General features: G+C 41.1%; 1 protein-coding gene across 3 annotated transcripts in view; it reads left to right on the top strand.

The window, feature by feature from the left end:
* The window catches only part of NUP93 (nucleoporin 93), a 123,835-nt gene extending 110,859 nt beyond the window's left edge, over positions 1-12,976 (top strand). For all 3 annotated transcript variants that reach the window (XM_073307468.1, XM_073307467.1, XM_073307466.1), the window contains exons 18-22: positions 196-314; positions 2,577-2,694; positions 3,094-3,177; positions 5,001-5,129; positions 12,745-12,976. In XM_073307468.1, the coding sequence (XP_073163569.1) occupies positions 196-314; positions 2,577-2,694; positions 3,094-3,177; positions 5,001-5,129; positions 12,745-12,855 (561 nt within the window). In that variant the 3' untranslated portion in view covers positions 12,856-12,976. The remainder of the gene's footprint in view (positions 1-195; positions 315-2,576; positions 2,695-3,093; positions 3,178-5,000; positions 5,130-12,744) is intronic.
* Positions 12,977-13,934: the final 958 nt, after the last annotated feature.

Here is a 13,934-nt window from a genome sequence, read left to right as displayed (position 1 = left end):
GAATGCCACGTGCTTTTCCAATTTTCTGGTATAACAGATGGCTATCTAACCGGTAATAATGGAGTGCCCAATCTCTGCTCTCAGTGGGGAGACACTCAGCACCCACAGAATCAGGACTTTTTACATTTTCTTCACAAGGTGCGAGAGCCAGGTTCTGTAACATTGCTTTTTCTTTCACGTCTTTTTATTTAACAGAATCCAGATAAGGTATTAGAACTGATTAATAAATTACTCAGTCCTGTGGTTCCACAGATCAGCACTCCCCAGTCTAACAAAGAGAGGCTGAAGAATATGGCACATTCCATTGCAGCGAGGTAAGACTGGGAGTTGGATGTCTGAGACTGCAAAGTGACTAGAGTGTACCTGACCATTCCAGTTCAGGTTTCTACACCTCTGACAGTCAATACACTGGGGATTTTCTTAACCTTGCTCATGCTGGCTTGAGCAGTATCCTTATTGATGATTTCAATGGAGAAGGGGCAGAACTTGCCCTGCCCTGCTTTTAATTACTGTATATTACACAAATAGAAAATGTAATCTCGTGTTCCTGGTCAGATGAATGTGACAGAAGCAAGATATATTCTCCTTGGTCAAATTAGAAAAGGAGACTTGCAATATCACTGGAAAGAAGGAGGGTGGTGGGGAGAGAGAGAGAATCTAGACAGCAATAAGTATAATTAGTTGTACATTTTAGAAAGAGAATTTTTAATGAAATTTCCTTAGGCAAATTAGTGAGTAGTGATTGTTAGTTAGTAGTAGTGCAACTCACTAACTTAAAGTTTGAATTAAGAATAAGCTTTAATAACTGGGGCTGTTTTGAGAGAATTGGAGACCAGATGGAAGTGTTGGAGGTTAGCATCCTGAAAACTTGGTTTTCCAAGAACCAGGTTTGTTTCATTGCTGTTTTAAGAAGATAGCATTGAATTAAAAAGGCAACAGATTTAAACTCAAAATGGATAAGGCTGTTTTACAGAAGATGAAGTGAACCAGTCCTGCCACAAAATGTTGTTGAGATAAAGCGCATTATAGGAATCCAAAAAGGAAGATTGTCATTTGCGGTTACAGTACGCTAACTGGGATAAACATTTATAAGGATCTTCAGCCTTCCTGCGCCACCAACTTTCTGGGGTTAGGAGTAAACTGCTCTCATTGGCATGTTGTTGCAAATAGTCCCATTTTTACATCTTCCTTTGAAACATCTGATGGGGCTGTTGTCAGAGACAGGATACTATACATCATGCTTCTGATGAAGTATGGGAATTCCTGAGTTTCAATAAAGGAAAATCCCGGTGCTTTTAGAAAACTTCTTAATTCTTACCATAGTACCTTCTGCTGTGCAAAAAATAAATAAAATAAACTAAGCAAATCTCCAAGTATTTCTGTCCTTTAAAATGGTGTGTTGAGTTTTAGCCTATCTTTGACTTTCTTTACTGAAAAGTGATATTTTCAGGTCACTGTTTCAATCTATCCTATCTCCTGATAGTGAGGGTTAAAACAAGAGTGAAAATTAGTACTATATTGACTTAATATGATATTCAGCAGCCATCAAGAAGAATGAAGCCGATGGTTAGAATTTATGATATAACAGAATCTACAGTAGCACTTTAATAGCTTGTTTCAGTCTCCATGAGGGGGACTTCTAAACATGACTGTTCTATAGTACTGCTTTACAGCCACACCATCAATGGCTAGGTCAGCCACTTCTGCTTTTTCTCTCCACCTTGTGCTTCCTAATGTTCAGGACACTTGACTAGGCCATGGGTTTCTTTTTCCCATTTAATTATTGTATAGGGCTTTTCTTCAGCTTATGTATTGTGGACAATGTTTTAGTGACACAAGCAGCACTTGAGCCAGTGATCACCTTCTTGCACCATTTCGCAGAAACAGAGGACATGCCATCTACACAGTAGACCAAATGTCCATCTAGTTTGGTATTCTGTCCCCAGCAGTGGCTAATACAAGATGCATCAGAGGACAGATGGTTAAAAGTCTGTATAATGCACTTGACCAACTGCACTGTACTACTGGAGTGGGGAAGAGAGCCAGACCCTGTTGGCAATCTGTTCAGACTATAAAGAATGAGGATTGGTTGCTTTTGTATTTCTGTTCTAAGTAGTATAGCTAGAAATAATATTCCTAAGTGTCTAACCCTTTTTTAAGTCCTACTAAGGTATTTGCCTGAATATCCCAAGGCAGCAAGTTTCACAGGTAACTATGCTGTATAAGCAGTATTTTAGAGATGCTTAGACAACACCTGCCCATCAGATAAATAGGATTCCAGTTTCCATAACCAGTTGTCACTTGCATATGGAAACATTAGCAATGTAAATGTAAATAAACATTTTATTTGTGAGTAAGAATTAGGAGTGGGAGGAATAATTAAAGTGAGCCAAAGAGAAAGCCGCCAGAAACTCTGTTACGGTTAAGAGAAATGAAAGCTGCCTTTTTGTTGTTAGATGCCTCTGTCTTTTTGCTTCAAGCCTGATCTTCCAAGGAATTGCAAGTTAGGGACTCGTGTCTATAAGTGGATGCTGTTTTGCACAGTAAAATTATAAACACTTTTTTTTTTCTTTCAGATATAAAGCTCAAGGGATAAGTACAAAGAAATCCATTGACTCCACATTCTACCTTCTGTTAGACTTGATCACATTTTTTGATGAATATCATGCCGGCCACCTTGACAGGGCCTTTGATGTAAGTTCCATTTGAAGTATAAGACTTACCGATGCCCTTGCAAACTCAAAGCATTTCATGTAACACGACTTAAAACAATAAAAAGGTGTCATGGGATCTTACACTGAATGAGTTAAAAGGTGCAGTGATGATACAGGAGTTTAAAAAGTGTATTTCTTTCCTGTAATCTGATCAGGAAGATTTTTTTCTTGAGACAGTTTGTAGCCCCCGACCAAAATGTTCATGCTACGTCAATGAATGGGTAAGCGGTAAAATGCTGTCAAATAGCATTATCAGGTACAATTCAGTTACGTAATGGGGTTCTTTGCAAACAGGTTTGTAATTTTGAATGTTACTTAGCATATGGTAGAGAGAAATTACGTTTAAAATCTACTCTTATTCCTGCTCTCCTTTTTGCAGATTATTGAACATCTAAAGCTCGTGCCCCTGAGCCAAGACTGTGTGGAAGAGAGGGTGGCTGCCTTCAGAAATTTCAGCGATGAAGTAAGCAACACCTTGTGCCCTCAACCTTTTGCTACTTATGCTATTTATGTGGAAGAGCCCTTTAGTTTTGCCGTTTTATAGTTTGTAACTGGAAATATTATTGATCAGGCCCAGATTAATTCCATATTCTAGTATTTGATCGCAAAGTTTTTCATTACACCACTTGGGCTCCTTTGTGCAGCATTAAGATCAGGCACTAGAAATCTCAGAACTTCGTATCCATTTTGTGGAACAGGATCTGTTTGGAATCTTCCACACCGTGTTTTATGAGTTCTAGAAAATTTATTTGAAAAGTTTCAACGTTTGTATTGAATTGGGCCCTCGATGCTTTCAACAGCCACTCAGCGTGTGAGGGAATGTGGGTTTCTTTCCTTCCAAACTAAAGGAAATTATTACTGGTTTGCAGGCTGCAGCAATTACCCTGGGAGATTGTCCATTGAAATTGACATGCCGGGGCAAAGCCTCCCTAGCACTTACTTTTGAACATTCTATCAAATGTTAGATGTAATCTTAAAATATATTAAAGAGAATTTTTAATAGCATAATCGTTTTTGGCTGCTACGTGAATTTGTAGATGAAAGGCTTGTGAATGAATGAATGACATTTCCCTTCAAGCCTTAGAATTTATTGATTCCTTCCTGACTCATACATGTGGTAGACTGTTGCCCTAAAGTCACTTCCCTGTAATCAAACTGCTTTAGATTCTAACAGATGCAAATCCAGCTGAAGAGTTTAATATTGTGGGTCTTGACTCTTTTTGCTTGTAAATTCACCCATCTTCAAAGTACTAGCTGAGGTGGTAAAAGAAGGATTTTCCTACCATTTATTCTATCATGATGGTTAGTGGTAGGATGAAGCATCCTGAGCAGCCTTTACTGTGCTTTCTATCATCTTAGCACAAAAACTAGTATCCAAATGACCACCATGCCCATAGCTAATGCCACAGAATTTTAGGGAAAAAAAACCCCTCACTGTTGCAGCATAAGTGATGGTAGCAGTAGGGGGAATTTTCTAACATTCCATAGCATGGCCCATCTGTAAAGCATCCTCTCTGCCTACCAGTTTCTAACGAAGAACCACAGCCTTTTGACATAAGGGTTAGATCAGAATTTAAAAGAGAAGAGTGTCTGGAGCCATTTGAAAGCAATCTCTTCAGTGTAATACCCGGTTTCGAATACTGAATAGTGGTTGTCTTTGTTGGCCTTTCAAGTCCCCCAGTTCAGTTGATCTCATAACAACATTTTTAAGAAAATGTCTTGCTTGGTATTGTCAGCTTGGAAATGAACACAGGAGTAGGAAACTGACCGAATGAGTGACAGCCTAATGCTCAGGGACTGTGCCCATGCTGATGTGACAGCATTGCTGTCATCTCTTGACTCTGTTTGAAGCAATGAATCATACAGTACTAAGAATGGAAAAGGTACTCTTTTCAGTTTCACTCTTCATGTCCTAGATCGGTAGATCAAGTCTGTAGTGTCTTCATGGAAACCTTGGAAATCTGTCCTGTTTAGCAGCAGTTCAGCTGATGTCATCAACTTTTTTCTTCCCTCCGGTTTTATTTCTTTGGATATTTGCCATAAATCAGCGTATTTTGTTTCTTCAGAGTTCATATTCTCCTGCTGCTCATTCCCCACCTGAAGTCACAATCCTCTATTCGTTATGACCCAGTCATCTTCAAATCAAGTTAATTATGAGGTGGCATTTCTCAACACATCCTTCTGTATAAACAGATAGTGCTAGGCTTTCTGACCTCTTGTACTAACAGCAATGACTCCATATTGACCTGCTCTTCTTTCCCTTGTGTTCTTTTTTTCTTTGCATAGATCAGACACAATTTATCTGAGGTCCTTCTTGCGACCATGAATATTTTGTTCACGCAATACAAGAGGATGAAAGGCACAAGCCCTGCCACTCCTGCAAGACCCCAGCGTGTAATGGAGGATAGAGATTCGGTAAGGTTATAGTCCTTATCGTCGGTCAGTGATGTTTTCTGAATGCTTTCTTCTTTTGTTTCAAGATTTTGGGTCTCAAATGTATGTAACAATGAACCTCAGATGGTCACTATCTTAGACTGACTTGTTCTTCACTTACAAGACAGCTTGCTTAGGGTATGTCTACATTCCGGTTAACCCAGGCTCTTAGCTGGGCTTTAGCCTGTGATCCACACACACAAATCTCTGACCGGGTTTGGAGGCACTTTAAGCCTCGGCTACCTGACCTGGCTAGGGACGTGGGTTAGAACCCAAGCATTGCATTGACTGAGGCTTGAGCCTGCCCACTTTGTAGTGAGGATGCAGGCTTAAAAAAAAGGGTAAAGACAAAGATTTATGGGGGCTCAACCCTTTAATGTTGGGAAAGAATGTCATTGTAAATCGCACTACCCTAATTTTTAAAATGTAGTTACATCCTGTACCCTCTCTTATCAAGAAAAGTGTGATAAATTTGCCCATTGATGGGATCTTTATTAGCTATTGCCCCATAACTAATGCACTGAATCCAATGATTGATGCAGTGGATTTGACTGTTACACCGTTCACTATTAAGAACCTGACTCCCTCTCCTCCTGTCATTTAGGTTAGTGCTTTGTCCCTGATGTTGCAAAACAGATTTCTAGATCTTGTTTCCATTTTAACCTGAGTGGGGTGGGGTGAGGGGGAGGGATTTAAGGGACCCCACGATCCCAAAACTTCCACACCAAGGAAACATGGAAGGAACATGTAGAAATTCCTCAAGGGCAGCGAAATAAACCTCCAGTATGTGTCACTGCAGGGACAGACTTTAAACTGAACTAGAGAGTTTTCAGTATTACTGGTTACAACTGGGACCAAACCTCAAGTCTTTACGCAGGTAAACCTCCCATGGATAGGCCTGAGTGAGGAGTACAGGAACTTGGCCTTTAATTTAACTGGTTGGGGGGAAAAAATCAATTCCCCCTTTAGAGTTAATAACAACTCAGGTCGTAGTCAGCTTTATTTCCTGTGTTTATCACATACGAGGCAAATACTATAGCTTGACTTGCACATTTCAGTGTTAGAGAGAACCTTTTCCACAATAGATACATTTAAAAGAGATTAAAGTTTACATTTTTTAAAAATCAAGGTGATAAAGTACCTTTTTGCTTGACCCAACACTCTCACAAATCTTGGGAGACAGGCCAGTCCTTGCCTACAGACAGCCCCGCAACCTGAAGCAAATACTCACCAACAACCACATACCACACAACAGAACCACTAACCCAGGAACTTATCCTTGCAACAAAGCCCGTTGCCAACTGTGCCCACATATCTATTCAGGGGACACCATCACAGGGCCTAATAACATCAGCCACACTATCAGAGGCTCGTTCACCTGCACATCCACCAATGTGATATATGCCATCATGTGCCAGCAATGCCCCTCTGCCATGTACATTGGTCAAACTGGACAGTCTCTACGTAAAAGAATAAATGGACACAAATCAGATGTCAAGAATTATAACATTCATAAACCAGTCGGAGAACACTTCAATCTCTCTGGTCACGCGATCACAGACATGAAGGTCGCTATCTTAAAACAAAAAAACTTCAAATCCAGACTCCAGCGAGAAACTGCTGAATTGGAATTCATTTGCAAATTGGATACTATTAATTTAGGCTTAAATAGAGACTTGGAGTGGCTAAGTCATTATGCAAGGTAGCCTGTTTCCTCTTGTTTTTTCCTACCCCCCCCCCCCCCAGATGTTCTGGTTTAACTTGGATTTTAACTTGAAGAGTGGTCAGTTTGGATGAGCTATTACCAGCAGGAGAGTGAGTTTGTGTGTGTATGGGGGTGGGGGGGATGTGAGAACCTGGATTTATGCAGGAAATAGCCCAGCTTAATTGTCATGCACATTGTGTAAAGAGTTATCACTTTGGATGGGCTATCACCAGCAGGAGAGTGAATTTGTGTGGGGGGGTGGAGGGTGAGAAAACCTGGATTTGTGCTGGAAATCACTTTAGATAAGCTATTACCAGCAGGACAGTGGGGTGGGAATAGGTATTGTTTCATATTCTCTGTGTATATATAAAGCCTGCTGCAGTTTCCACGATATGCATCTGAAGAAGTGAGCTGTAGCTCACGAAAGCTTATGCTCTAATAAATTGGTTAGTCTCTAAGGTGCCACAAGTCCTCCTTTTCTTTTTGCGAATACAGACTAACACGGCTGTTACTCTGAAACCAGTCTATACTTGTATAGGTTATTTTAACCACAAAACCCAATCTTGCAATAACAATTGTAGCCTAGAGTGGCAGAAGCAAAGAAGGACTTTTAGCAGTTGGGCTGTCACGTCACTTTGAACTTACTCTTATGAGAAGCAATCTCAGAATAATGCAAGATAATACCTGTAATATAATAATACCTGTAATATTATCCCAGAACTGGCGTAAGGGTGGAGGAGAGGCAGCCTTAGCTCCAAAGTCCCTTGCTTTTAAGTTAAGCCCTTTCCTTCTACTGTGTGTTTTGTTCATGTTTCACAGTGTTGTGCCGTATTGTGTAGGTTCTGTTTTCTGCCATCTCCACTGAGGTATAACTCCAGCAAGTCCCATTGCAAGGTGCATGGTTCTTCAGGGATTATAAAACTGATCATTGACAGGATTAGCTGCTAGCTAGCAGGACTTTGCATAATACGAAACTTATGTTTTCCGGAGCCATTATAATGTCAGCTTCTTTGCTGTGAAGGTGTTCAGTGAGCAGCCTGTGCATTCCTATGCTATTGCAGTTGTGGACAGCTGCTGATTACTTTCCTTGTTTAAAAATCCTTTTAACTTTTATATTTCAGGCATGAAAGCTTGTTACCTGGCTTTCTAGCCTAGTTATGGCATCGTAGCTATTTGGTGGTGATCAGAGGCACAACTGGATTTCGGTTTCAGTACCATCCCACTTCTGTGCAACAGGAGCTTACTGTTAGACGTTGCAGTGGGCGGTATGGCTGCTGTGCCCTGTTCAGTGGAGTCACTTGTGGGAGAAGAGGACAGTGGTGTTGATCATAGCTCCACAAGAATGAAGACATCTCCCTCCTGTGGAATTAGTTACATTTGCTGGGGGATGTAAAAAAACCACAAAACTATGGCCACCATCCTCTCCTTCCTTCTGCAAAGAAGAGCTCAGACCCACAGATCTGACCCCTGGGGCATGGAAGGGGAGGTATTTAATGGCTCTCTAGCGTGCTTCCCTTTCGCTGTACCATGCAGAAACCCCACCGGGGTGGGATGGCTCTGTGGCATTCCAGTTTCACTGTTGTTGGGGTGCTTATTTTTTGGTGGGGGGAGTGGATGAGAGAAGGAAGGGGCCTTGCTCCAGCAAAATCTCGCCCACCCAAATCAGCAGGGGAAGCCAACACAAGTTCCTGTAGAGCACTTCCCCTCTGCAGATTTGGAAAATACAAACCTGCCCCTCCCGGGGAGAGATTCTAGGGAAAGCTCCTGGCAGCCTGGCTCTTGTCAGCATTGTCCAGGGGACTTGACAAGATGAGGAGAGGCTGGGCAGCAGTGTAGAGTCAAAGGTTATTCACAGAGAGATCCGTTACCTTCATCAGATCTCTAGAGACCTGCAACTGCCTCCTGGAGCCCTTTAGCTTCTTCAGTGGTAGGGGACCCCTCCTCTCTTCGGGAGAACTAATAGGAAATGTCACAAATAGCACTTCTTGCAGTTTCCTGTCCCCATTTAGGTTATTCCTACTCAGGGGAGAATGGGACCCTGAGTTAGAAGAACCTAATTCTCTTAATCGCCACTTAAATGTGCCCACTGTTGCCAAATAGGGCCACTGGGGTGACCATCTTGAGCCATATTCCAGTGAAATCAGGGGGAGTTGTATAGGTCCATATAGAGCACACAGCAATGGGGATGTGCGCGTGCGCTTTTTCAATCTTCCTGCTTCCATTAAAATAATAAGCATCATCTCTAGCTTTCCTAATGCCAGTTGAAAGCCAAGCTACCTTTTAAAATATTTTTTAAATAGCCAGGTTTTTAAGTAGAGCAATTTTTAGGAATTTATTTAATGATGAAATTAATTGGCATCGTGGATTAAGAAACAAAATCCTATCCAGCCAGACCTGGTCTGTTTGCCAAGTTTCAGTCCGAAACAGATTACAGCAAGCCACATTACGATCTGGGAAAGCATGTTTTTAATGGCAGCGGCAGCTAAACCCTAATTAACACGTCACTGCCATGTAATACACTCACCCAGTGATTTGCTATTAACTCTTTGGGACAGCTGAAGGGCATTCTCCTGGCAGAGGAAGTGAAAAAGCCACAGTGCGTTTTTTATTTGCAGGTTTTTTTTTTCAAGGCACAAGTGAAAGTTGCGTTGTTTTGTTTTGTTGATTTCTTCCTGAATGTTCCTTGAGGAATTACAACCAATGGAACACCTACATCTCTCAGCTTCTTTTAACCTTCTCTGAAAACCACCACCCCTTACTGATGAGTTACTGCTGGGGTTCAGAATGGCTTTTTAAAAATATGTTGACTTCCATATCATTGCCAATGAAAAGATAAGGGGAACAGCAAATGCACTGACTTTAAAGAGGTTTGCTCAGCATTTATTCCCTGCTCCTCAGTGTTAGTATTCATCATAGGAATAATCTCTTGCCTTTCTATACAGCGCTTTCATCTCAAAGAATCATCCCGCACTTTTACAAACGTAACCGATTCCATTCTACTCGGTGATCACTTCGCCCACTGCTAATATGCAGCCCACCTGTGGGGCAAAATGTGGCTGCCCAGCAACTGTGCCCAACAACTTAGGGAGAGCGTAAAAGAAAAATGTTGACAGTGGGAGAAAATGCAGGGGTGATTCAGAGTCTGTGTACAGAAAGTTTTCATCTGATTTGGGATTTGGCTAGGTTACAGAGATTAATATCCCCTATCTCACTTAATAATTTTCCTGCCATTGCAGAGGCCTCAGGCATTGGTAGCAACTTTCTCCCTTCTGTCCTCTGCCTGAGGACTGAAATGCCTTAGGGTATGTCTACACTGCAATGTAAACCCAAGGTTAGTGGGACTCGAGTCAGCTGACCCACGTGAGGGAACCCTGGGCTTGAGCATCTACACTGTATTTTAACCCTGTGTTAAGAATTTTCTAACTTGTGCTCGAACCTAGGGCTCTGGTGTCCACAATGCAGTGCACAAACCCGAGTCGAAGTAACTCTGTCCCACAGTCTCTAGTGCTCCCCCCTGCCCTCCAAAGTATCGTTGGTCTAGCCCTAGGACCGTGCTGCACTGTGGGGAAAAGTTACTGCCCGCCCTGCACTTTACCAGGAAGCAGCTCACTTTCCAAAAGGCTTGATGGGTTCTTTCTCCATTGCAAACCCAGGAAGCTCTCTGATAGTGTGCTTGCAAATCGGTGATCAGAACAGAATGGGTTAACGCTGACCTGAGCTTTTATCATGGCTTCCATTTTCAGCAGAATGGATTGCAGATTGTTGGGACAGAGCAGGCTAAGGAAGTTGTCCCATGGAATTGTGGGATATTTCCGGCTCACTCCTGGTACCTGAGTCAAGTGGGGCTGCATCTATGCTGCAAAGCAGTCGGGCTCAGACCCTGGGTCCTGACTTAACTTGAACTTGGACCCTCCAGCCCTGCAGAGTCTTTGGACCCTGGGTCCGAGCCCTGGGTAGGCACAATTGCAGTGTAGACACAAGGGGAATTAGGCTTGAGCCTGGGCTCAAGCACGGGCTTACGTTTCAGTGTAGACATACCCTCAGTGAAACCCAGGTTACTGGGCTCAACACACGACTAACTGGGTGAAATTTAATTGCCTCTAATATACAGGAGGTCAGGCTAGATGATCTGATGGTCCCTTCTGGCCTTAAACTCTCTGAAATATATTAAATAACCTACTGTCTCATAAATTGCAATGGGATCTGAGCGACTGCAGATCGTCAGAACCTTGGCTTTGCATCTCCCTTGAGAGGTCACCTCCAGCAATGAATTGCTGCTGCAGTGGTTCAACCCTGACTCGGCGGGAAGAGTGCCCCCTGTTGAATCACCAGCAGCACTGCTTGCAGCACGTTGGTGTTCTTGGAGGCCTCTCATCCAAATCCTTACTCAGCCCAACCTTGCTTACCTTGGGAGGGATGACCAACAGGATTGCAGCCCCGGATCAAAATGTGCTGATGTATTGCAGCTGAGGCCGTCTAGTTTTGTGTAGTGCCATACCTTTAGAAAACAGAGCTGAAGTCCCTCTGATCCTCCCTTCCCAGGGGTTTATACACATGTTATTTATATATCACAAGTGGAATAAAATGACGTTTGATCTCCGTATTAAATGAAAATTGTTTAGTATTTTCCTATAATATTATTAATCCAATTTTCCTTACATTTGAGACACTGGATTTATGCATTAGCCAAATGTGGATGCCCTTATTAAATTACATCCAGCCAGGTTCTGTTTCCATTGGCCAAATAACCGGTGTAATATTGTACTGAAAAGGGAGGGTCTTGCCCAGACAGGGTGCCGGGGTGCTGTTGTTACTGACTCCAATTATACAATAGGGTTCAATAACTCTGCGGTTTGTAAATCCCTGTACCCTGATTCATCCTGCCCTTGATTAACCATTGATATGCCCACAACAATCATAGTTGCTTCAACTTCCCAATTCATCCAGCAGACTGAAGAATGATCTTGTCTCATTATGTCTCTAAACACAGACTTTTCAGTATAACAATTTAAGTATACTTCATGTTTAGGAGGAAAACCTTACTGCAGGCTAACAAAAAGCCTCAGTTTTCAGCCTCAGATTTATTATGCACAGACTATGGCTAACCTAACCATGTAACCTGAAACATTTTCAAGATCCCGGAGTTGGTTTTTACGCATTTAATTTTTTTAATTCAGGAAATTTAAGAAAAATAGTTTTGGATGCTGCAGCTGCAGCTTGGCCACCTTTGTGCACGTGTCGTATTTTCTGTTACAGTAGAGGGTGTTAACTTTAATTTAATACCTTTATAGGCCTGATTCTCAGTTACGTTCACTGCTGTGGCAGAGCAAAGGCACTTTACAAGGAGTATAACCCACTCTGCCAGTGTGGGTAAGGGCCTTAGTGTAATAGAGAATGAAGACCTAAATGTATGTGTAGTGTGGCTGACTTCCAGGATCAATAAGTTTGTATTTCCTCTCATTTGTGCTTTAAAGTGTCAATTGTCACATTGCATTGATGTGATTTTTTTTTTTTTTGCATTTCGTAGTCCTCTTTTAAAGTAGAGAAGAATTTTGATACAGTGATGGAAATCAGTGAGATTGTTCTTGCAGCAGGGTAATACTCTGTTGCTGAAAAAGCCTTTTCTGGGGAAACTTTACATCAATGGGATTTTTAAATGAATGGGTGACTGAACATACTTTTGACAGTCACAAATGAAAATAATTGGATTTCCTTGCTAAACGTGGAGAAGCATTGTCAGAAGAGTAACAGTGTGAAAGAAAGATTATCTGTGCCTGTTTGATTTGGGAGTGTTTAATAAATGAGTCTTTAAATGAACCACTGTTCAGAGTTGAATGGTATTTCGATGGACCTAATTTAAAGTAACCAGTACTTAATTTTTTTATTTCTTAGCAACTCCGATCCCAAGCTCGTGCACTGATAACGTTTGCTGGAATGATCCCCTACAGAACGTCAGGAGACACGAATGCAAGACTGGTGCAGATGGAGGTCCTTATGAATTAGCACAGATGCTTTCAGTTAGAACTGTAGCATCCCCTTCCTGTCATTCGCTCTTTAAGCAGATGGGCCCAATATCATTTTGTATCCTGTATTTTTGTCAATGAAAATAAATTTCTTTGGTTTATATTTGTTTTTGACATCTTTTTATTTTCACCGATTTGTATTTTTTTATTCGTTTTTTAACCATTGCTTTATAGAAAAACATGCTTTAAGTAAATGGGCTGCCATACGGAGAGAGATGGGGTAGCTGTTATTTTTGGAGAGGTCAGTAAACTACTGTAGAGTACAATCAGGAAGTGACAGAGGAAGCTTTTAATGGCAATGCACTTTTCTCTGATTTGAGCATTTAATAACCACACAGCTTGGAAATCTTCACCTTTTTGGGCTTCTTTGAAAAATGAAGGTAATTTATAAGTTGAAAATATGTATATGTTCTTTGTCTTACATAAGAGCTGCTGTACATAGCATACATTGTTCTCTTGTGAATAACTATATACCTTTATATGCTGCAGTTCAGCTTTACATAGAATAGGTAGAGTTGGCAGAATTAGACTTTTATTTTCTAAAGTTTTGATGAATAATGTCAGTTTATTTTTCGTATTTTTAATTTTTATCAATTTAAATGTTCACAGTTGCAGGACATTGAGTTTTAAGCACACTTTTCAATTTCTATCTATTTTAAATTTTTCACAGTTGCAGGAAATTACAGGGAGGTCAGACAATAATTATTTAATGACGATTAGACACTGCAATTTTAAAAAATCAAAAGCTTTCTAACACAAATTGTCAACATCCCTTCAAAATGTACAAAGTAAATATCCTTAAATCAAACTGTAATAAGTTCTCATGCAGCATTTTCCTTACTTTGCCTATCTTGTAAATTTAGATGATCAATGGAAATATTTTTTTTTCATGGATTAGGGTGTGTGGTGAAATGGATGTTTACTGACTTTTTTTCTGATAAAAATCTAACCCTTCCAAGCCTAAGGAAACTGACACTTCAGAGGAGGTTTAAAATATGAGGCCAGATTCTGAGCTTACAAACGCTGGTGGAGATCCAATCTAACTGCACTGACGCCTTT

The sequence above is a fragment of the Lepidochelys kempii genome, chromosome 12 (assembly GCF_965140265.1).
Source record: "Lepidochelys kempii isolate rLepKem1 chromosome 12, rLepKem1.hap2, whole genome shotgun sequence".
In the NCBI taxonomy this organism is placed as follows: domain Eukaryota; kingdom Metazoa; phylum Chordata; order Testudines; family Cheloniidae; genus Lepidochelys; species Lepidochelys kempii.
Note: the sequence above shows the minus strand (reverse complement) of the source record. Positions and strands in the feature narration are given on the sequence as shown.